A 22353-nucleotide genomic window follows, 5' to 3' on the forward strand; every position below is an offset into this window, starting at 1 on the left:
GGACGCATGAGGGTCTGGAGAACCAATGCCCAGTGTTCCTGGGAGAGGAAGGACACGGGATTGTGGGTTAGCAGGTGACGCTGCCTCATCGCACTCTGGGCAATCAGGGCCCATGGCACAGCTGGTGCTGGTGGCCATTGGGGAGGTGGCTGTGAAGATCCTGCTCCTCTGTGGCTACCTCATCTTCCTCAGGTGAGCACGGACTGCCCCAGGGATCAACGGGAGGTGTGGGCGGGGCAGAGCACAGGATGCTGAATTCCGGAATCTCAATACTCAGGGTCCTTGAACAGTTTAAGAGGACTGGGGCCAGGCAGGAGGCTGGTTTGCTGGTGAGAACTCTACACAGGCCATTTGTAGCCAGGCCTGAGTGGGTCCCAACCATGGGCCAAATGCTGGGGTGGGGAGGTTCCTGCTGTCATCGAGGAGGCCTTGCGGAGCTAGTCCTGCTCTCTCTTCCTCAGTCCCCTCCAGTCCGACAGGGCACAGGGAGGTGAGGCTGCTGCCCTCTGCACCCCGGTCTGGCCTCCAGTGACAGGCCCTGGTCTGTTCCCTCAGCATGAGGTCCCTCAGGAGGAATGCGGCACAGGCAGCAGACACGAGGATTGTATACACTGTCATGAGCTAATCCCTCAGGTGAGTGATGTGGGCATCTCACCCTTCAACATCCCATTGGACACCTCCCCCATGGTGGCCTCCAGGATTGCTCTGCTCAGTATGGCCAAGGCTGAGCTACCTGGCTCCTCCTCAAACTCATTTCTCCTGCTGGGACCCCCATCCCACTGATGGCAAGCAGCCCCATCTCTGTAGCCAGAACCAGGGTGAGGTTCCCCACCTTGACCTCCCTCCCACATACCCCATGAGTCACTCACTATTGTCCCTCCTTCTCCTGAGCACGGCTCATCTCAGTGTCCTTTTCTCTACCCCGGCCCTGGTCATTCCTGTGGCCTCACCTGTTCCCTCCTCCCAGAGTCCACCCCACCCCCTGCCTCCGTCTCTCCCCAGCACAGCCCTCCAGACTGTGCTTCCAGATGCATCCTCGTCCAGCCCCCGCGCAGCGTGAATGGCCGTGTTTCCCCCATTGCTGGACAACGAGGTGCGAATGCCACGGCCAGGACTGGGGCCTCGCAGGGTCTGTCCCCTGCCAGACTGTCCTCCTGATCTCTCCCTTCCCTGCATCTCTCAACATCTCCCCCAACCCCTGGGTCAAGCCCTCCTGTGACTCTGAGGCTTTGCATATGCAGTTCCTCCTCCTGAAACGCCCTTCCCTCCCCACTCCTATCTCTATGTGCCCTGGTCACCCTGCAGGCTCAGTCTTCAGTGTCATCCAGGGGTGTGTGTGTGTGTGTGTGTGTGTGTGTGTAATTCTTGTATGATACAAAGTGGAGGGTGACATTCATTCGTTCATTTATAGACTGTTCTGTTAACTATTACTGATCACCTACTGTGTGCCAGCATTATTGTATATGCGGGGGTTCATCAGTAGACACAGTGTCAAAAATCTCTGTCTTCATAAGCTCTTGTCCTGGAGCCTAGAAGGAGAAGAATAAAATTGAACAAATAAAGAATATTTGACCGTGTTTGATGACAATATACGTTTAGAGAAAAGCAATGCATAAAAAGGTGAGTATGATACACTGGGGACAGGTTCCGTGTCTGACGGTGTGAGGAGGTGATGTCTGGGCACAGAGGTGAGGGCGGTGAGGAGTCAGACTCCGAGTCTGAGTAGGGAAAAGCGTCCCAGGAGGAGGGAAGAGGGAACAGCGAGCGCAGTGCTCAGAGGCAGCGGCAGGCCGGGTCCTGTGGACATGCCAAGGGCCTGTGTCTGAGAGCAGAGGGCGGCAGGAGGAGGGGAGCAGTGGGGAGCACGGGGCTGACACCCAGGACCCCGGAGCCTTTGGGGACAGCAGAGACACGACTGCACTTGCACTGTGACAGGTCCTGCCAACTGCCCTGGTCAGGGAGCCTGGGAAGGCGCCACTGGACCCCCCAGGGGGAGGGATGGCGGCTGAAGCAGGGAGGCGGGGCCGGGCTGAGGATGTGCTTTGGGATATGTTGAAAGTCAAGCCAACATGGTTTTCTAATGGGCGTGGTCAGTGAGGGGACCGAAAGACACGGATGACGCCAGAATCGTCCCCTGAGCACCTGGAAATAAGGAGTTGTGTTCCATGCAGGTCTGCAGAGAGGAGAGATTTGAGGGGTAGTGTTAATTTTGAGGTGTCACTTGATATGCAAATGGGGATGTCAGAAAGACGACTGGATACAGTGTAACACATGTGCATGGGAGCGGGAGCCTGCCAGTCTGGAAAAGACATTGTTAAGACAGCCAAAGAACAAGTTACAGATCGGGAGAAAATATGTGGAAATAGATCTCTGATAAATTACTTGTATCCAGAATATGTCAAGGATTCTCAAAATTAAACAATCAATAAACAACAGCAATAACAAAAAACCAGTTTCATAAAAAAAAAAAAAAAAAAAAAAAAAAAAACAGCCACTCAGCAACCAAAACACAAAACACTTTTAAAAACGGACAAAGGGTGTGTATGACATTTCCAGAAAAATACACAAATGGTTGATAAGGATACAAAAAGACATTCAACATCACCAGTCACTAGGGAAATGCAAATCAAAACCACAATCTCGAACATCATGTTGTATGCCTTTGACACATATAATGAAAAACAACAACAATTAAGAAACAACCGCAGTGAGAAACTACTTCATGCCAATGCTAGCAATTTCGTATAAATATAAACTTACACAAAGCATGTAGCCAAACACCTGACTCCAAGGTATTTTCCAAAGAGAAACAAAAACTTGTGTTCAAACACAGAAACCTCTGTGTACATATTTATAGCAGTTTTATTTCATAGTCACCTAAACTTGGACGTAAAATTAGTGTTCTTCCATTGTTAAATGTGTACAGAATGGGGGTCTATGGAAACAGCAGAATACCAGTCATCAATAAAAAGGAACAAACTATTGATTCATACACTTTATCTCAGGGATGGCCCTCCAAGGCATTATGCCAAGAGAATGAATCAGAATTTCGGCTACATTTTTTAATGATTTCACTTATGTGACATTCTGTAAAAGGCATGTCAGCAGGGATGCAGAAGTGATCAGCATTTTTTCAGAGATTAAGTGTGGAGGGTTGGTTGACCACCAGGAGACAGCAGCGGGGATGTTTTGGGCAACAACACTCCTCAGTGTCCCGACTCTGGGTAGATAGCTGTGTACACCTGTCAAATCACATGGAACTCCATACGATACAGAGTGAAGTTGACAGTACCGAAAATTAAAAAGCACTAAAAATTTTAAAAATACAAAATGCCACTACATTCTCACTAGAAATGATAAAATATAACGACTGACAATACCAAGCGTTGATGAGGTTGTGGAGCTACTAAAATTCTGGGGCATGGCTGGGAAGAGTGGTAAAAAAAATAATGGCGATATGGCATCTCTTTGGTTCTCCTGGAGAGAGTTGGAACCCATTCTATTAAGTGAAGTATCCCAAGAATGGAAAAATAAGCACCACATGTACTCACCAGCAAACTGGTTTCCCTGAGTGCACATTTGGGAATAACACCAATTGGGTATCGGACAGAGGTGGGGGCTGGGGGGAAGGGATGGGTGTATACCTACTTGATGAGTGCGATGCGCACTGCCTGGGGAATGGACACGCTTGAAGTTCTGACTTGGGGGGGATGTGGGTGGGGGGAGGGGATGGGTGCATACCTACATGATGAGCATGATGTGCACTGTCTGGGGAATGGACACACTTGAAGCTCAGACTCGGGGGGGATGGGGAGGCATGGGCAATATATATAACCTGAACTTTTGTACCCCCATAATGAGCTGAAAAAAAAAAACAACACAACACCATGTGGACAACAGGCTGGCAATTCCTACTAACATTAAACATATAGGTAGTCTTTGATCTAAGGATTCCTCTTCTTGTGTATACTCATGAGTATAAAAACACGTCTGTAAAAAAAGACCTGTATCTGCATATCTATAGCAAAAACTGGAAAATCCCAAATGTGTATCAATAGTGAATAAATAGAAGACTATTGTACACCCGTACAATGAAATACTACCTAGCAATAACACATGGGGAACTACAAAAATACCTCCTTTCCATGCTACACGGAAGTGAAGCATTAATGGAAAAGAAGTTTCTATGAACCCGTGATCGTCCTTTTATTTTACCTGAACTTGCTGCCTGGTTCTTATTTTGGACACGGCAGTGAAACTTTGCAAATCAGTGTACTAGACGCCACGGAAAAACTCCATATCCATATTTCTTATAAAACACGACGCTGCCATGACATATGACAACCCCACCAGTGTCCACAGCCCCGAGGCCAGACGGCACGTGTGTGGTGAGGACGTGAGGCTATGGATGGGGAGCAGCTCAGGGGCAGGGACCAGGTCAGCGGTGTCTGTTTTTGTCTCCAGCCGCGCAGACACACAGATGCTCACTATGTGTTTGGAGAATGAATGAATGAATGAATGGCTTCCACCTTCACTGTACCTAGGAACCCTCTTCATGTCTTCCCCCCGGACACTCACACAGACCCTACAGAATCCCATATCACGCAGGGCCAGCTGCCCCACAGGTCTGCATGAGCCTGTGACTCTGGGAACGGCCAGGGGTGAACAGCTCCCGAATGTAAACGGTGGTGCTCAGAACAGCATCTCAGAGTAGGAGGACCTTAGACACTCATGGGTGTCCAATTCCTCAGATGTCCCCAGAGGTCGTAGTCAAGGCTCTGCTGTTAGAGAAAAGCTCCCGAGATGGGACACAGGATGCAGCCTCTGCTCCTTCTCTGCTCCCCTCTGGGCAGGTGTCTGGGATCCCTGGGCCCTGGGTTTCAGTGTGCTCTGCACAGAGGGGGAGAAGCTCGGACCACACATGAGTCTGAGCTTCCTCCTTTGCCAAACTCTGAAGTCTCGCTTCCTCCCCAGCTCTGCGTGGGTCCTGCCACCCTTCCCCTCCACTGTCCTTCCCCTTCTCTGCTCACACAGGGACTGCAAGAACCCTCCGCTCAGAAATGCTGCTGCCGCTGCTGCTGCCCCTGCTGTGGACATGTGAGTGGCCTGGGGGAGAGGGGCGGTGGGGGCTGAGCCCAGCTGACCTTTGTTTCCCCACAGGGGCCCTAGCTCAGGATCCGGGATATCAACTAGAAGTGAAGGAGTCGGTGATGGTGCAGGAGGGTCTGTGCGTCCTCGTGCCTTGCACAGTTCTTTATCCCCAAAAGTACCGCTACAGGATCAACTCTGTTTATGGCTACTGGTTCCGGGAAGGAGCCAAAGAATTCCAGGATGCTCCCGTGGCCACAAACAACCCAGCTCGAAAAGTGCAGGAGGAGACCCAGGGCCGATTCCACCTCCTTGGTGATCTCCAGATTAAGAACTGCTCCCTGAGTATCACAGATGCCCGGAGGAAGGACAATGGGTCATACTTTTTTCGCGTAGAGAGCGGAATAACAAAATGGACTTACAAATCTCCCCAGCTGTCTGTGCATGTGACGGGTACGGCTCGGGCTCTAGGAGCAGCCCACAGGGGGAGGTGGTGGGGGCTGCAGGGCTGGGCTGGGACCCCCGTCCTGGGAGGGGCTGGGGGTGCAGCCTGTCAGGCTCAGGGGAGGAGCTGGACCAGAGCCTGAGCTCCTCTCAGGGCCGCACCTCAGACCTTCCCTCCTGACCCTGCGTGTCCCCCTCTTCTCCCCAGCCCTGACCCACACGCCTGACATCCTCCTCCCGGGGACCCTGGAGTGTGGCCGCCCCACCAACCTGACCTGCTCTGTGTCTTGGGCCTGTGAGCAGGGGACGCCCCCCATCTTCTCCTGGATGTCACCTGCCCCCACCTCCCTGGGCCCCAGGACCACTCGCTCCTCGGTGCTCACTCTCACCCCACGGCCCCAGGACCACGGCACCAACGTCACCTGCCAGGTGAAGTTCCCCGGAGCTGATGTGACCACAGAGAGAACCATCCAGCTCAACGTGTCCTGTGAGAGCTGGGCCAGGACACCCTGGTCCCTGAGGGTGTGGGGATGTGGTGGGGGAGCAGGAGGGCTGGGGCGGGGGAGGCTTGGTGGCTGTGTGCTGGAGGCCTGGCTGAGCAGGAGACCTGGAAGGACACAAGCCCTGTCCCTCGTGCATTTCTATGGCTCCCGGGGCAGGGGAGCAGCGCCTACCCTCATCTCACCCCCGCCCAGCTAGAGAGGGCCATCCTGTCTTAGATGGTCCGCAGAGCCCACCAGTTGGTGTCTCCCTAGAGGACAGCCCAGGTAGGCCTCTGTCAGGCTGTTGCTGGTGTAGGCTCTGTGCTGGGTTTGGTCAAGGCTGGACTTTCAGAGTCAAATGGTTGCAGGACAGGCCTGCAGTTGGACACAGGTAGCCCCATCGAGTCTCTTGGTTAAGGACTTTTGGGGAGTGAGCAGCAACTTCCTGTCTTCACGTCCCACTTAGTGCTCTTCATTCCTCCCTTCACTGCGCAACGTGGGGGCAGTTTGAAATCGACTTTATTTGTTAGAGCAGTTTTAGGTTCACAACATAATTTAGAGGAAGGTAAAGAGAGTTCCCATATTCCCTCTGCCCCAACAAATGTACAGCCTCCCCCATTATCAACACCCCTGCCAGAGTGGGACATTTGTTACCATCAGTGAACCTATATTGACACATCATTGTCACCCGAAGTCCATAGCTGGCATTAGGGTTCACCGTTGGTGTTGTACATTCCTACTCCCATCATTCTACCCAGCATAGGAGCTCAGCCATGTCAGCATTCCACGGGCTTTGACAAATGCATAATGACACGCATCCACCTCAATAGTATCATATACGAATAGTTTCACGGCCCTAAAAATCTCTTTGGGGCATCATTTTATTTAATGTCAATCCCTCAGCCCATGGCTCTGACCTCTGTCCAAAGACCAATGCTGTCTCCACTGCTCTCTTTCCTCTGAGAATGGCATCTTGTCCCCTCGCTGGAGAGGCGGCACCACTGGGGCAGGGATAATTCCCAGGTCCCTCAGTAGTGCTCATCGAATTGTTGCCGTGCGATGCTCGGAGACACATCCCCGGCTCTGGGTGTTGGGATCCCAGGAGGCACAGCCAGGCAGGCCCAGGAGAGCTGCCCAGGTCTGACTGGAAGCTCAGGGAGCCACCTCCCTGCCCACCCCACTCCCAGCCCCTCTGGAGGCACAAAGGACCCGCTTTGACTCTGAGTGACAGGACCAGAGAGGAAACTCAGACACGCTCCCAGGGAAGGAAGGAGGGAGAAGGTCTGTCAGCATCCCGTAGTTCTCTCTCTCCATCTCTCTCTCTCTGAAATGCCAAGGGCGCCCAGAGCTTCATGGTCCTAATGAGGCCAGGTCTGGGGTGTGTGGCAGAGACCCAGGGTGGAGAGGAACCCGGGCCCTGGAAGAAATGAGGTTTGCTGGACAGGATTGTGGGGCTGGACAGGAGGTGCCAGGTAGACTGTGTCCTTCGTCTCATGGGTCTGGAAATGGCTGGGGTCCTATGATGGGTGGAAGGAGCTAAACCCAGGTTCTGAGGCGAGGGGCCCTCCCTTGCTGGAGAGCAGGGGGCACATGGGTGTGTGTCAGGATTGCAGGTCACCCCAAGTCTCTCTTGTCTGCAGGGAAACCTGACACCAGAGCACGAGTGGTTCAGGGGGCCGTCGGGGGCGCTGGTGTCACCCTGCTAGCTCTCTGTCTCTGCCTCGTCTTCTTCACGTGAGCATCGGCTCTGGGTCAGGCGTGGGCCAGAGGTGGAGACGAGGGACCTGGAGTTGGAGGGACCTGAAGGGCTGGGAGGGCCTGGAGCAAGGGCAGGGGGTGCTGGTGTTGAGGATCCAGCCTACAGCTGCAGGGCCGGGCCTGGGTCTGTCCCCAGTCCCAGGTCCCAGACATGCAGGAAGTGAGAGGGGTGGAGACAGGGGGACCTTGTTACAAAGTCTGGTTATGAAGGCTCTTGGGCTAGTCCACGCTCCACCTGCCACAGTCACTCATTCCAGACCAGTAACAGTGACCCCACAGCCTGAGCAAAGCAGGCCCAAAGGCCCTGGTGTCTCCCATCAGGGTGAAGACCCGCAGGAGGAGGGCAGCCAGGCCAGCGGCGTCCAGCAGCGACACCCACCCTGCAGCAGGGCCCCCCTGCCTGGTGAGTGATGGGGCACCCGGCGTCCAGGCTGCCCCGCAGACACCTCCTCGGGTGGCCCACAGTCTTGCCCCGTTCAGCACGCCCCCAGCTGAGCTCGTCACCTTCCCTCCTGTTTTCGTACGATTTAGTACTATGCAGGCAAGGTAAGGCCAACAGAGCAGGAGACCACCACCATTGAAAAGACAGTTTGTGCCTGTGTACCACCAACCCATGCAGGCCACGTGGAGAAGCACCAGGGTCAGACAGAGGGCAGAGGGAGTGAGGGGGCGACGCAGGCAAGAGTCATTACTGCGGTTTTCCTGGAAAGGAATGGGTGAGACAGGTTTGGGATTGGCCCCTTTGAGTAGTTGCAGCAGACCCTGGGGTTTAGGGGCTGTCTCTAGCTGTCTGGTACCTGGCCCTGTGGTGGTTAGAGCAGGAGAATAGTGTGTGCCATGTAAGAGCTCAAGGAAGGACGGGTTGGTGGCGTGGGCTTTGGAGGGATTGGCTTGCACAGGAAAGGTGCACCGTAGGCGAGTCCTCTGCTGTCTCTAGATAGCTGCCGTCCCCGGGAGAGCCAGTCTCTGCAGGGTCAGCAAGGCCCCAGCTGTCAGACCATCAGAAGGGCACAGTTAACGCACCCCTAAATGTGCTCCTTCTGCTGGGTTATGCGTCTGTCTGGTGGCACTCTTGTCCCCATTGCCCAACTTGAGACCTGGCCCCATCTGGCCCAGTCCTCCATCTCTTCCTCCTGTGCCATGTGCCACAAGCGTGTCCGAGCTTCTTCTGAACACAGCTTAACACACCCGCTCCCTCCGAGCCAAGCCCCTTCTACCCTCATCCTGCCGCAGCCCCACCTCCCATCTCCCTCCCCAGCCCGTGAGTGTCCCCTCCCTGACAGGTCATTGTCCCATCACTCCAGAGATGGAATACACTGCTTCTCCACACTGCCGAACTATGAGCACCCAAACGGCTCGGTCTGGCAGTTGGGGCAGGAAATCCAGGGTCACCGTCAATGCTATCTGCCCCCACGCTCCCCTCTCGGCCACCTCGAGCAGAGCAAGCTTTCTGCATCTCAGCGCCAGTGCTCAGCCGGCCCCAGTGCCCACATGCCTACGTCCACCTGCCCCACCCTGCTCGTCCTTCGAGCAATGACTTCCATTAATGTACTTAACTGTCACTACGGTGCACACCACTGTGAGCGTTTGGAACACAGGCTCAGCAGTCACCCACTCCTTCTGCTAATGTCTATCTGCTCCCACTTGTCAACTATTCTAGGTGCTTGTGCGATTTATGTATTTTTAAGAACACATATTTTACAAATGTAAAACATCCCAGCTATCAAGATCTTACCTTTATTGGGGTGTGGGATGTAAATGATGAACAAGTAAGTCGTGCAAATACACAGGCAACAGGCGGGAAGTGAGTGCTATGGCAGGATATGAAGTGGGAGAACAGGAGGGAAACCGGGGGCTGCAGGGGGCCCTTTGAGCAAACATCTTCCAGAAAAGAAAGAGCACAATGTGAGAGCCGGGAGAGTCACTGAGGACTCCAAACGCAGGGCAGCGCACACCAGGGCTCTCAGACCGGAGCACATCTGACACGTGAAAGAAACAGAGCTCAGGACAGTGCGGTTAGAGCAGAGTTGTGTTGGGGGTGGGGACTGAGTGATGGTGGGTAGGAAACGAACTTGGAGAGACTGGAGGCTGCAAATATTGCAGGGTCCTGCAGGCCACCATGGTTATTTACACATTTTAAACAAAAGAGTGACATGAACTGGTACTCATTTTAATGCTACAGGGAGAGAGGGCATGTTGTAAGAAGTGTAGAAGAGCACAGATCAGGTAGAAGGACACACAGAGATCCAAGAGATGACAGACTTAGTCCTGGGCAGGTACGATGAATCTCACGTGGAGAACTTGGGCTCTGGATACATCTAGAAGATGAAGCCAACAGTATTTGCTAATGAAGTGACAGTGCATGGGAGGAATGAGCAAAGATGGCTCATGCCTTCTGCTTTGTGGGTATCACAGAGGTCAAAGGTGGCTCCACAGATGTCCTGGGATGTCACGGATGTTCATGGATGTCCAAGATGACTCCATAGATGTCATAGACACCAAAAATGATGTTAATGTGGTTGCCCAAAATTCAAACTTAAGGAACCAAATTGTCAATGACTACAATTGTCAACCCTGCAGTAGGAGCATAGTTTGAAGAGTGGATCAATCATCATTTTGGTTACTGTAAATTTGAAGGTGTTAGCAGACATCCAAATGTAGATGGCAAAAATCTGGAGTTCAGGAGAGGGGTTTATGTAGGAGACCCCTTGATGTGGGGGCACTGAACTTCAAGGTCTGATGGTGGATGAACCCACACAGAAGAGATGGGGTCCACAGACAAAGCCTTGGGACCTCCCAGCATTTAGTGTCAGGGAGATAAGTTGGAAACAGCAGGAAGCCTGAGGAGTGGCATGGAGGAGGAAGGAATGACCAGGAGGGTGCAGGGTCGGGTCCTAGTGGCCAAGGGGAGAAGGGGCTTCAGGAAGCAGAAACTGGTCATTTGTTTCAAGTGCTGATTTGTTCAGTAAGATAGGATCTGAGAAATGGCCGTCTGAACTCAACCAAGTGGTATTACAGCTGATCTTGTCAAAAGCAGTTCTGTTTGCCTGGTGGGGGAAGATCTCTTGATTAGAGAGGGTTCAAGAGAGAATGGGAGGAGAGGCTGTGGAAACTGTGATGGCCAAGGACTCCTTTGACAAATGTTGCAGTGACTCCAAAGCCAATAAAGGGCCTTCAACAGGAACTGGTTGAACTCTACACCTTTGCTGGTTCAGGTAGCATCTGACACTATGTACGATGACACCACATGGGCCTATTTCCATAGGGCGTCTCACCTCTCGTGGTGACTGTGTTCCCACGGCTTCCCCACCACACTGTGAGCTCCACAGGACAAGGTTGGGTCTGATAAGACCTCCATTTTTCTACTCTGTCCCGTTCATCTGCACAGCGTCACAATTTGCAGTTGCATGTTTATTACCAGTCTGCTTCTGTCTTCATCTCCTTCAGTGCTGGAGGTCACAGGGCCCACTTCTGCTTTGCTCCCTGCCTGTGGACCCAGTTCCCAGCCCATAGGAGGCCTCAGAGAGCTCTGAGGTTGAGTTCAATAAATGTGCTAGCTTGGGAAGTACCTCACTTCCCTGAGACTTCATTTCTCTGTCTGTAAAATGAGTAAAATAATAGTGTTTTCCACATAGGTCTGTGGGAGTGTTCAGGAGAATTAGAAATCAATCAATAAGTGCTCTATGTGTTCATTAATTGAATGAGTGGGATCATAAGAAATGTTTGATGAAAGAATAGAAAAGTAAATAAATGTCCTCCCGGAATCAAACTCACTTCATGGACCCTCTCTGTTTTCTCCCGGTTGCCCTCCCCACTGCCCTTCTCTGGCCCCCTTCTCTCCTCTCCGCACAGGAACACCAGATGACGTCCAAGTGCCCTGGCCCCACTGACGCAGCAAGCTCTGTGGGGGCCACCTCCACCGTGGGGATGGAGGAGGAGCTGTGTTATGCCTCCCTAAGCTTCCCCAGGACGAATCCTTCGGAGGGCACCTCCAGCTACTACTCAGAGATCAGGACCCAGTGAGGCTGTGACAGGAGCATTGGTCTCAGCCAGAAGGTCCACATCCTCTATGGGAAGGGAGACCAAAGGCTGACTCTTGGAGATTTAACACCCTACGTGAGATAACTTTATAGACTGTATGTGAGTTACGTGTTATATTGACATTATCTTAGACTTTGTAATCAGAGAGACTTGGGAACAAACCTGTGCTTTCTCATTTGCCAAGAGCATGACATCGGGTGAGCTACTTTACTCTCTGTGTCTCAATTTCCTGCTCTGTAAAATGGGTGAACGACGTCCTATCTCACAGGGCTGCTGTGAGGATGAAATAGAGGTACACATGGAAAACACCAGTCCTGGTGCGTAGTGAGAGTTTCCTGCCTACTGGTTACTTCTCCCTCGGCCAGAAAGGAGTGAGTGACATTTGGTTCAGAGGCTCAGCATGGACAGTCACATAAACTGTTCCAGCAACATGTCAGTGTCACTGGCTACTCAAAACCCCACCATTGATCACGTCCCGGACTTGCCCTCCAATATCACCACTTTCCACTTACCTTTCGATACTACCTGTTTCCTACTAGAATTTCTGCTTCCTTTATGTCCTGCTACAGGTAAAAATCACATAACAGCATTTTGGGAATTTTCTAAAACTCAGAGCTGACCATAGTCAAAATACTGCCCTAATTCCCGAACCCAGAGAATAATTTTCAAGCTTCTCAACATGAGATTCTAAGTCAGAGAAGGGCAAATCTTATTTGTAAAGGGCCAGAGAGTAAATATTTTAGGCTTTGCAAGACATAGGGTCTGTTGCAACTATTCTACTCTGCTGTTGCAGTGCAAAAGCAGCCATAGACAATGTGCAAATGAGTTAATTATATGGCTGTTTTCCAACAAAATGTTATGTACAAAAACAGGCAGCCCACAGGCTGTGGTGTGCTGACCTCTGTTCTAGGTGGTCTGAATCTCACCCTGTCTCCTCCTCCGTGGCCACATCTGACCCTCAAGCCATTCTCTGTGGACCCCGTTCTGATGCTCCCCTCCCTGTCCGTGTAGCCACGTCCCCCTCCAGGAAGGCTCATCACCAGGTCCTCATGGGGCTAACACCTTCTCAGCCTTCAAAATGAGCTCCAAAGTGGATGTCTGGGTTCAGATGGCAGAGGGACTTATGGGCTCATAATATTCCTGCTAAAACTCTAATCAAATAATGAAAACCAGTTTAAGCAGCAACAGCCCCAAATTCACCAACAGCACCCAAGCCACAACCAAAGTGAAAGCATTATGTCATAAGCTCAAAATGCCTTTAAATAAACACATGGAAGATTCTGGTGTTGCTTAAAAAAATGCCTGATGCCTAAACCCCACTTCCTTATCCACAGAAAAAACAGTTGAGTAAGACTTCCATCTATGACAATGGCAGGTGGCTGATATGGATCAGCCTGCCCCATAAGACATAAGACGTTGACCGTTAGACCTCTGATCCAGACAGGGTGGCATCGGCCCATTTTTTCCCCTGCCGCTTTCCTCTAAACACAACCATAAGCCCTATAAATGGTCCCGGAGACAATCACAGGAGAGCTCTGGACAGTGGTTAGAAGGAGGAGAGCTGGCTTCAGACCCCATGACTAGAGGAACAACACAGAGGCCATCATCATGTCTCCCCCCACCCCCCACCCACCCATCTGAGGAAGGACACCCAGACCCACCGCTTCCCAGCCCCTGACTCAGCAACAGAGGGCAGGTGGCCTCATTAGGCTCGTTCCTGTCCGGGGTGAATGGGGACCCGCTCTGACAGCATCAGTGAGTCTCACACCACTGGAAGGGGGAGAGTTGGAGCCAGAAATAAGTGGCCATGAAGCGCTGTCCTTGCCTTTCAGGCCTGGCACTGTCCTCTTCTGCACACTGAAGCCAGTGCACAGAGCTGGAGAAAGGGACCCAGTCACAGTGTCTAGATTCCTGACCCTCAGTCTGCTCCTCTGTCAGACACGAAGTCTAGCCCCTCACTTTCAGAGCTTATTTTTATTCTTGCGTGAGGCTGTTACGAAGCAAGACAGGCACAGAAGCAGTACAACGACCAGCAAACAGAGAGGTTTAGCAAGCACATCCTCCTTCCTTGTGGCTCAGCCAGGTGGGGCAGACAGGCAGTGTCCACAGGAGGGACATTGCCTATGAGTTGACAAGAGGAGGGAGAAAAGGAGCTGGAGAGAGAGCCCAGCACCACGCACTGCTGTTGTCTGTTCCCGCCCTGACACCACCCATCCCTCTCCTTCCCGCTGGCCTGAACACGTCCCAGCCTTTGCCCTCCTGGGCTAGCACCGGGACCAGGAGCCTCTGAGGTCAAGCCCTCCTGCAGAGCTGGCAGGTACTTGAGCTCACATGACATACGGTGACAGCTCCCCTGCCCGGGCCTTCCCAGGGGCCAGAGTGTGTCCTGGTGGGTGGAGCATCTTCCCTGGGGGGTGGGGCAGAGCCTGGATCAGACTCCAGTGTAGATGCAGCAGGAGCCCAGGAAAGGGTCTAGTGACATCCCAGATCAGGGCAGCTGGTCAGAGGTGTCTAAGACCCTCCAGGGAGTGTGTCCATCCTCACACTTGGGCTCCTCACCTCCTGTGGGTATTAACTAGGGATCAGGGCAGTTCCGGGGGAAGGACAGGAAACATGGGCATCCCCAGTAACTATTTGGGACTAACAAAGCTGGTTTGGAACATCATTAGTAAGAAATCATTAATCACTCAAAGAGGGGTCCTCATGGCATTTCACAGCTATTGCAAGACCTGGGGAGAAATAAGATTTCCTTTTAATGTAGCTGTCCTGCTACAATAACTTCAAGGCTGCTATTTTTCTTTCTCCATCTGAGTTGATTTGCACTTTTTGAGCCTGGAACACATTTTTTCTCTTTCTATGTTTTCTCACAGTTCTGTCTGGAGCCTTCCGGTCTCTCGCTCTGTGATCTCGACCCCTCCAAGGCTCCCACCCCAATTTCTGCCCAGACACGTTCTGCAGTTCCTTTCTAGCCCAGGCTGTTTAAGCCCCACAGTCACACAGTGGCAAGAAGTCTGGGTCCTGTCGATAGGGCTCTGAGACCTAGAAACAGGAACCTCATGCCCCCCAGCGTGCCCCTAGGTGTGCCTTTCTTTCTGGTCCTCACCCTGCTCAGGGGCACCCACCTGGGGACTGGCTTCCTCCTCACCTGTGGCTCTCCAGGACCTACTACACCAGGTGATCAGCCCTCTCCCCAAGGTAACCCCTTATCTAAGTCCTCCAAACCCTAGAACAGGGCTCACCAGCTGATGTGCCCAGAGCCAGCCTTTCCAGGCCTGACAGCTCTACTGGATTTCCTGGCAGGGCTGGAGGTTTCCAGAAAAGGAAGGAGGAGAACAATTGGAGTTCCTTTCCTGCTCAGGACAGAAGAAGATCCTGGACATGGGAGCCCAATGGGAAGGGCCAGATGGGGACAACATGGTGATTATCTCCCAAACCTCTCTCCCCACTCCTAACCCACCTCCTCATGCCAGAGAGGCACTTTGCTGATTTGGCCCTGCCTCTACACAGAAAAGCAAACTTCTACTCATCTCTCAGGGTTGGTCTCCAAAACTATTTCCTCTGGTTGTGCACGCACAAATGCAGGGAAAGGAAAGGCCGACCTAGGTATATAGTTTTTTCTTTACCAAAATTAAAGCAGTACTTCATGCAAGATCCTGCTACTTGTGTATATACCTTTCTGAAGATTTGGTAAGCCTGCCCATCAACACATATTTATCACCTGCTGTGTGCGAAGCAAGTCCAAAGTGCTTGGGACAGATGCACCTGGGACTCACTTTCCAAGGTAGAGACTTCAATACACAGTTAAGGAAACTTCTCCGCTTACCTGTTCCCTGCCCACCTCCAGTCTGCTCTCCACAGAGGAGACAGAGGGAATTTTAAACACCCAGTGGTGTTACTTTCCTGCTGCCTTCAGGGGCTCCCAGTTGCCCAAAGGGAAACAGGCAAAATCCTTACGATGAGCCCAAGACGTTACAAGGTCCCTCTGACTTGGCGCACGAGTGGAGGGGCCTGTTTCTAGGGCCTTGAACATAGCACACGCCACACGGCAAATGCACACAGAGAGGCGAACACAAATTTCTTCATTGTATTCTATTAAAGGATACTTTTCCCAACAAGGGTAAAAGCATGACTCTCATGCAAATATAAAATTAGCACATTAAGCATTTTAACGCATGGGCGCCAAGCTCCACCTGCCTCGCTGATTGGCTACGGAATGAATAGCCCTGTGCAGCCGCTGATGAGCTGCGGTGTAGACGTCCGCAACGCTGGAGGCAAAGGGTGAGACCCAGCGTGACTGTCCTGCGCCCTCGCGCCGCGCTCCCTGCGCCCCAGACTGAAGACCGCTGGCTGCGCAGGACCGTGCCCAGCCTTGGACCGAGAGGCAGCCACAGGTCGGTCAGGCCGCCAGCCGGGCTCTCAGGCCTGTGAGGCCCCCGAGAGCCCCTTGGTTTTGGACAGAGACCAATTCTGGATCAGCCAGATGGGGAGACTAAGGACTAGGTAGTCAGGTCGCCAGGAGCCCTTTGTGAGTTCATCAGCCTGTCACTGCCACGCTGGTCACCCGGCCAGCCCACAGGGCAGCCAGTGGGTCTTCGGGCCACCAATAACAATCTGTCGGTTAACGATCAGGTGAGTGTCCTTATGAGTCAACGGTTTATCACCTTGTAAATCAGTTAATCAGATACTCCACCCCTTCATAGCCTGCCCTGTTCATCGGTTAACTAGGCTCCCACTAAGTCTCTTAGTCAGTGCCCCGGTAACGCACTCAGGCCTTAGTCACACGGTTATCCCATGTGTGCCAGTTAATCAGTTTAACAGTTAGTCGTCATCAGTTTCCCTAGAAAATCCGTTTTTCCGTTAGGATAAGTAGGTCAGTCATTCCTAAGCCAGTCCTTCCGTTAGAAAATCGGGAACACCTTTGTATCACTTACACTCTGCTACGGAAATGCACACGTGGAAGGTAAAACTGAGTGATGGTCCAAGAAAATTGCAAGTGGGTGCATGAGGAGGCGTCCCATGTATGTTCTAAAGCCTGGCAGAGAGGAGCTAGAAGAAATGAGAATTTTATAGCTAGACTGATCTGTACATCTCCAGCAATAAACCCACTCATGTTACAGATGAGTAGTTAAAAGGAAAACCAGAGAGGGGGAAATAGTTGACCAAGATTATTCTGTGATTTACTGTTAAAGCCTGGGCCAGGACCCAGGCGGGGCTCATTCCAACATCCAACATGAGGTTTTAAATTGGAGAAGGGGCAGTTAAAAATGGCAGTGTGAAAAGAAAGTGGTTATGCAGCATGAAGGAGAGAAGTGCTTCATGACCTGGTGGTCTGGGCAGCATCTTTGTTATGTGAGAAGGAAAAAGGGCAATCAGTGTTGACATTTGGAGGTTAAGGGTTAGGGTTAGGGTTAGGCCTATGTGCATTAGCCATCATGATTCATCATCACGGAGTAGAAGAATAAATACAAGAAATCATATAAAGGACGTGTTGGTAAGAACACAGTTTTTCACTCTGCTAGGAACACACTGGTTGTTCTGCAGCCATGGTAACAAGTGGCTACCCAGACAGACTTAAACCCATTTAGTGGATCCGGGACCACTTGCCTCGGTGAACGTGCTCTCAAGGCGACCCATGGCCGCCCCTTGCTCCTGACGCTCAGCCAGTCGGGGAGCGATTCACTCCGATGAAGACACCTGTGAGGGCCGATCAGCCTAACTGGAGTAACTCCAGGTTCACGTACACCTTACAGATTCAATCCCTGAACCCCACACTCCTCCACATCCCTACCTGCAAAGATCAGAAGTGTGCTCTGCTCAGAGACTGGTAGACCAGCGAGGGAACAGCGCAGGTTCCCCCTACATGCCAGAAACGCTGTGCCAGCCAGAGTGCTCAGCAGAGCTGTTACAAAGTAGACTAGCAGCTACCAAGACAACTACTGGCCCTGGGCGGGGAAGTGCTCAGGAGTTTGTCTTGAAGTGGCCGGCTCAGACCAGCTCTGGCTGCTTTAAAACTGCTTTGGCCGTCCTGTCGTGCCCTTTACCACATTGTAACACTAAAATCCCCACCTAGTGGAAAGCTAATGTCATTGCCATGACTTGGGTTGTGTGAGGTACAGGATGGCAATGCTCGCTGGTGAGTGTGATTCATTGTAAACAAGCAAGGATACAATGTATGTAAAAGCCCTGAGTCACTCAGCAAGTGCCCTTGTAGGTGACACCTCTATATAAACTCATCTAACTCGTCAAGCTGGACTTGTTTGAGTCATTCTTTCGTCTCTCCACTCCCTCTCAGTTTGGGGGGTGGTTTTTCTATACTGTCCTGGGATTTTCCCAAAACAACTAGCCCTTTATTACACTAAATAAATTCAGCTTTGTGTTTATAGTTGAGATATTGAATGACAGTCACACCATCCTTTGATATTTTAGGTGGGTGCTTTAAAACCAGCAAGAGTGTTCTCCAAATTTAGGGGCCCTCCCAACCTCTTTGATCATAAATTGCATCCCCACTAGTCAGGAAGACCACTTGATCCTTTTTCCAGATGCGCTCAGTGTTTATTTTACCTGATTCTCTATGCTCTGAGGTAGGACAGATATGTCACAGAAACTGAGGTCCTGTGTCTTGAAGGTCACGCAAGCCTTCGAATGCAGTAACCCAGTTATACTGGACACAGTATCATCACTACCACTGGGGGCTTGGAGAGAATCAGGACTCATTCTCCGTCTCTGAGAAGGAACTCTCAGAGCCTGCCCCGAGAAGGCAGCTTTTAAAGTTCCTCCATCAGAATGGGTGTGGGTGGGGAAGGTTTTCGTATCTTCAGTTTTTCCACCAATACCGGTTAGTGTTGTCAAAATCGTACCAATTACCATCAATCACGAGTTGGGGCTTGAGTAGCTGCAACTCCTCCAGCATCTTTTGAACTTGCACAGGAAACTGGAACTTCCACAGCCTGGGGAGGGAGGAAGACGGCACGTTACTCCGCGACTTTGCTTTGGACTCCTCTCTCTTCCTCTATGTTCCTGGAGACCCCGTCGAGGATCTCAAACCCTTTCTTATACTTTTACGGGGCAGCAGTACCTTCCCCATACCATAAAAGTAAATCCCTACATGAAAAGGCACTCTCAGATGTGGCAGACACCCCACTGAGCTTTTATAGGCATTTGCGCCTCACAACAATCTCAGCAGGTGTGCGAGATTACTCAGTCCGCCCATGAATTCCTTCTCGAGAGTCGACTTCATTCCGGGTCCTGTTACCGGGTTTGGAGGTACAGTAGGTCCTTACTTAACACTGTTGATCTGTCCTTGGGAACTGTGACTTTAAGCAAAACGACATACAGCAGGTTGTCCAATAGTGTTGTTTCCTTAGAGTTGTTTGGTCATGAGGGAAATAAATCAGTTTTGTTATACGTGGTTTTGCTTAAAATTGCAGTTTCCAAGAACCTATCCACGATGTGAAGGGAGGGCTTACTGTATAGCGACAGACGAGGAGGCAAAGTCCCCACCTTCACCAAGCTTATGTTCTAGAAGAGGAGAAAGAAACCGGTATTTAAATAGATACACAGGATCATATTCACTTTGCAGATGGGGAAACAGGCCCATTAAATGTCAGTTAGGAAAACCCAGGACTGATTCTGCCGTACTTCGGCTTCTAAGTCTGTGGTTACCGCCTGACCCTGCCAAAGGCCACGCTGCCTAGGAGCCGCTGTTGCAAATATGCCCTTTGAAGACAGCGTTCTGCCTTTTCAGCCCAGCTGGTCACTGTAACAGATCTTTGACCGTGTCACGATCTCCAAATCCATTAAGCCACGTTTCCCAGTCCATCTCCCCTTTCCCACCCTCGCTTTCCTCCTGCCCCTCTCGGACCCCAGAGTCCACCACAACCACGCTGGGGTCCTTCTTGGCTATACCCACATGCCGAAACTTGAACCCTGGATGAACCCGACCGCCGCAAGCTGACCACACTGGACAAAACAGTTACTCAACTGAAAAAACTGCTATTGACATAAATGTACCACGAGCAACCTCAAACGGGCTGTTGATGCTGCCAGCCTTCTATTTCCCTGGCCACATTTTATAATAATTCCTCCAGTTATAACTACACTTTTTTGCTCTTGAGGGCACCCTTAACTTGTATTTTAACTAGGAATATGAGGTACTAAATGACAAATACTTTGTCTACCCTGTAATGTAGAAACCAGTCAAGGAACCATTTTCTCATGAAGGAAACCCCTATTCTTTTTTTATTATTATTATTTTTTTAATAAGAGGTAAGGAAGGGTGGGGAGCTCGGAAACCCCTATTCTTAAAGGACAGTCCTGATTCACTTCCTGTGAACTCCGCCAGCCCAGAGCTGTTCAACACGGTGGCCCCGACCTCTCATCCAGCAGACCTTGCCCCTCAGCACTGGGCACATTCTGACACCGTCTTAATAAAAGCCTCTTGACTTGAGCCTCCACCACCCTCCAGCCCTACCCAGTCCCTTCTCTCTCCTCCTGTGCAAAACTTTTCTCAAATAGCTCACGCACGACATTTCAACGTCCTCTTGCATTCTTCAGTCCGCCCAAGCCTGACTTCTGCTCCTCACCGCTCTACTAGGACCACGCCATGAGGTCACTGAGCCCCGAGTTACCGCGGTCAACAGATCCCCTTCTCATCTCATGTCACCTCTCAGCAGCAGCAGACACGGTGGCTCATTGTCTTCTCTTAGCCTGCGATGCCACATTCCACTGGCTCTCTCCCTTGAGCCCTGCTACTCCTTGCCCTGCCGCTGGCTTCTCCTTCTCATCTCCCGATGACAAGAGACGGCACTGTAGTGTTTAGCATGTTCTAGGTACCGCCTAAACTGCTCCATGTGTCAACTTGTTACGTTCTCATGACCACCCTAGGAGACGTGCCCCATAGCACAGATAATAAAGTAGAGAACAGAATAAGAAAGTAAGACAAGACCCCCAGCCGCCCAGTGAGGGTCCAGAGCTGACCACTGTCTTACGTGGCCCCTCAACTCTGAACTTCCAGGGGTTCAGTCAGTCTCACCAATAATCCCTTCCTAGGGATCGTGACCAACAGCTTTAAAAAAGCCTGTCCCCTTATACCAATGGCTCCGAAAATTATATCTCTAGCTTGGCCCCCCTGAACAGAGCTATATACACGAGGAGTTATATCTTAGCCACTTAAAAACCTCTTCTTGGATGAGTAAACATCTCATAGTTTTCCAAAATTCACTTTTGAGCCCTATAAAGCCTAACATCTGCCTCTTCTGCATCTTCCATTTCAGCAACTGGCACCTCCATCCTCCACCTGCTCACATCAGACACCCATGTGCGGTCTCCTGACTCTCACCACTGGCTGGACCACCGCACCCAACCTGCCCAGTCCCGCCTGTCACCCTTCCCTTTCCACAGCTGCCGCCACTGTCCTCAGCTCAGGCTAGCACCACCCCTCCCCTGGGTTATGGGGACAGCATCTTCACAGGTCCACCTGCTTTTAATCCTGCAGGTCATTCTCTACCAGGTAGCCAGAGTCAGCTCTTAGTAACTAAACCACCTCCTCTACGCTGCTGGTTAAACTGTGCCGGCCACTTCCAACCACACTGTGGGTTTTACTGTAGCCCTGGCCCACAGGTGTCACCAGCCCCTGCCTACCTCTCCTTGACCTCCTCGATCCTGCAACTTGGTTCCAGACACACTGTCCCAGGGCAAGAAACCAAAGGGAAAATTCATCTCAGCTCTTTATTCATAGACGGTTAAACCCCCAGATATCGAAGTCTCCACTTCAAATGCCCTGTCTTCCAAGGAGCCATTCCTAAAACCTCCAGACCACACAGGCTTGCTGTTCTATGTTCCCAAACCATACCCTGCACTTTCCCTTCATAGCCTTAGTCTCCGTATAAATTGAAGTGTGTCTAAATCCTTTGCTAGATCATACTTTCCGTGAGATTGTTTTTGTCACTGCCTCCCCGGGACCTGGCTTGTGGATCAAAAGAATCTTGGAGGGTGACAGTTGCCTACATATTAACACAACTTTGTGGGACATCACTTGCGTCCCTCTGAGGGCGCACCCTGTACCAAGGGGGAAGGAGAAGAGGAAGAGCAAATACTCTCATTTCTCTCGGTCACTGGGACGGCTTCCTCCCGTACCCAGGACTAGTGAGGGGCAGAGCTTGGCTCTGAACCAGGCACATACCCCACGGCCCTGCTGTACCACCGTCTACTCCACTCATAAACAGAAGTCGGCTCAGATTGGAAGATGGTGCTAGAGAATCTGATATCTATAGTCTTTAGGGGGTGAGGGGTATTGAGGGGAAAGAAAATCACCTGCTTCTTAGAAGGCAGAATATGGGCATCTGTGGTAAACATTAGGCTATGTTACTGAGGTGAAATTCGCATCATGCAAACTGAACCATTTTAAAGTGAACAGTTCAATGGCATTTCTCACGTTCACTACGTGTTGTACAACCACCACCTCTATCTAGTTCCCAAACATTCTCATCTTCCCACAAAGAAATCCGCACCCATTAAACGGCTGTTTTTGACTCCCCTTCCC

General features: G+C 51.4%; 2 protein-coding genes across 2 annotated transcripts in view; one reads left to right on the forward strand and one right to left on the reverse strand.

Moving 5' to 3' along the window:
* Window positions 1–5060: 5060 nt before the first annotated feature.
* On the forward strand, window positions 5061–11795 carry LOC138374213 (myeloid cell surface antigen CD33-like). The gene is made up of 6 exons (XM_069456926.1): window positions 5061–5097; window positions 5161–5541; window positions 5741–6019; window positions 7655–7748; window positions 8094–8292; window positions 11625–11795. The coding sequence occupies exons 1-6, from the start codon at window positions 5061–5063 to the stop codon at window positions 11793–11795; spliced, it is 1161 nt and encodes a 386-aa protein (XP_069313027.1).
* A 6832-nt stretch (window positions 11796–18627) lies between these two features.
* Window positions 18628–22353, reverse strand: part of NLRP5 (NLR family pyrin domain containing 5) — a 36546-nt gene continuing 32820 nt past the window's right edge. The window contains exon 12 of the mRNA XM_069456927.1: window positions 18628–18760. Coding sequence (XP_069313028.1) covers window positions 18628–18760 — 133 coding nt within the window. The remainder of the gene's footprint in view (window positions 18761–22353) is intronic.

Source organism: Eulemur rufifrons, chromosome 24, assembly GCF_041146395.1.
Source record: "Eulemur rufifrons isolate Redbay chromosome 24, OSU_ERuf_1, whole genome shotgun sequence".
Taxonomy (NCBI): Eukaryota; Metazoa; Chordata; class Mammalia; order Primates; family Lemuridae; genus Eulemur; species Eulemur rufifrons.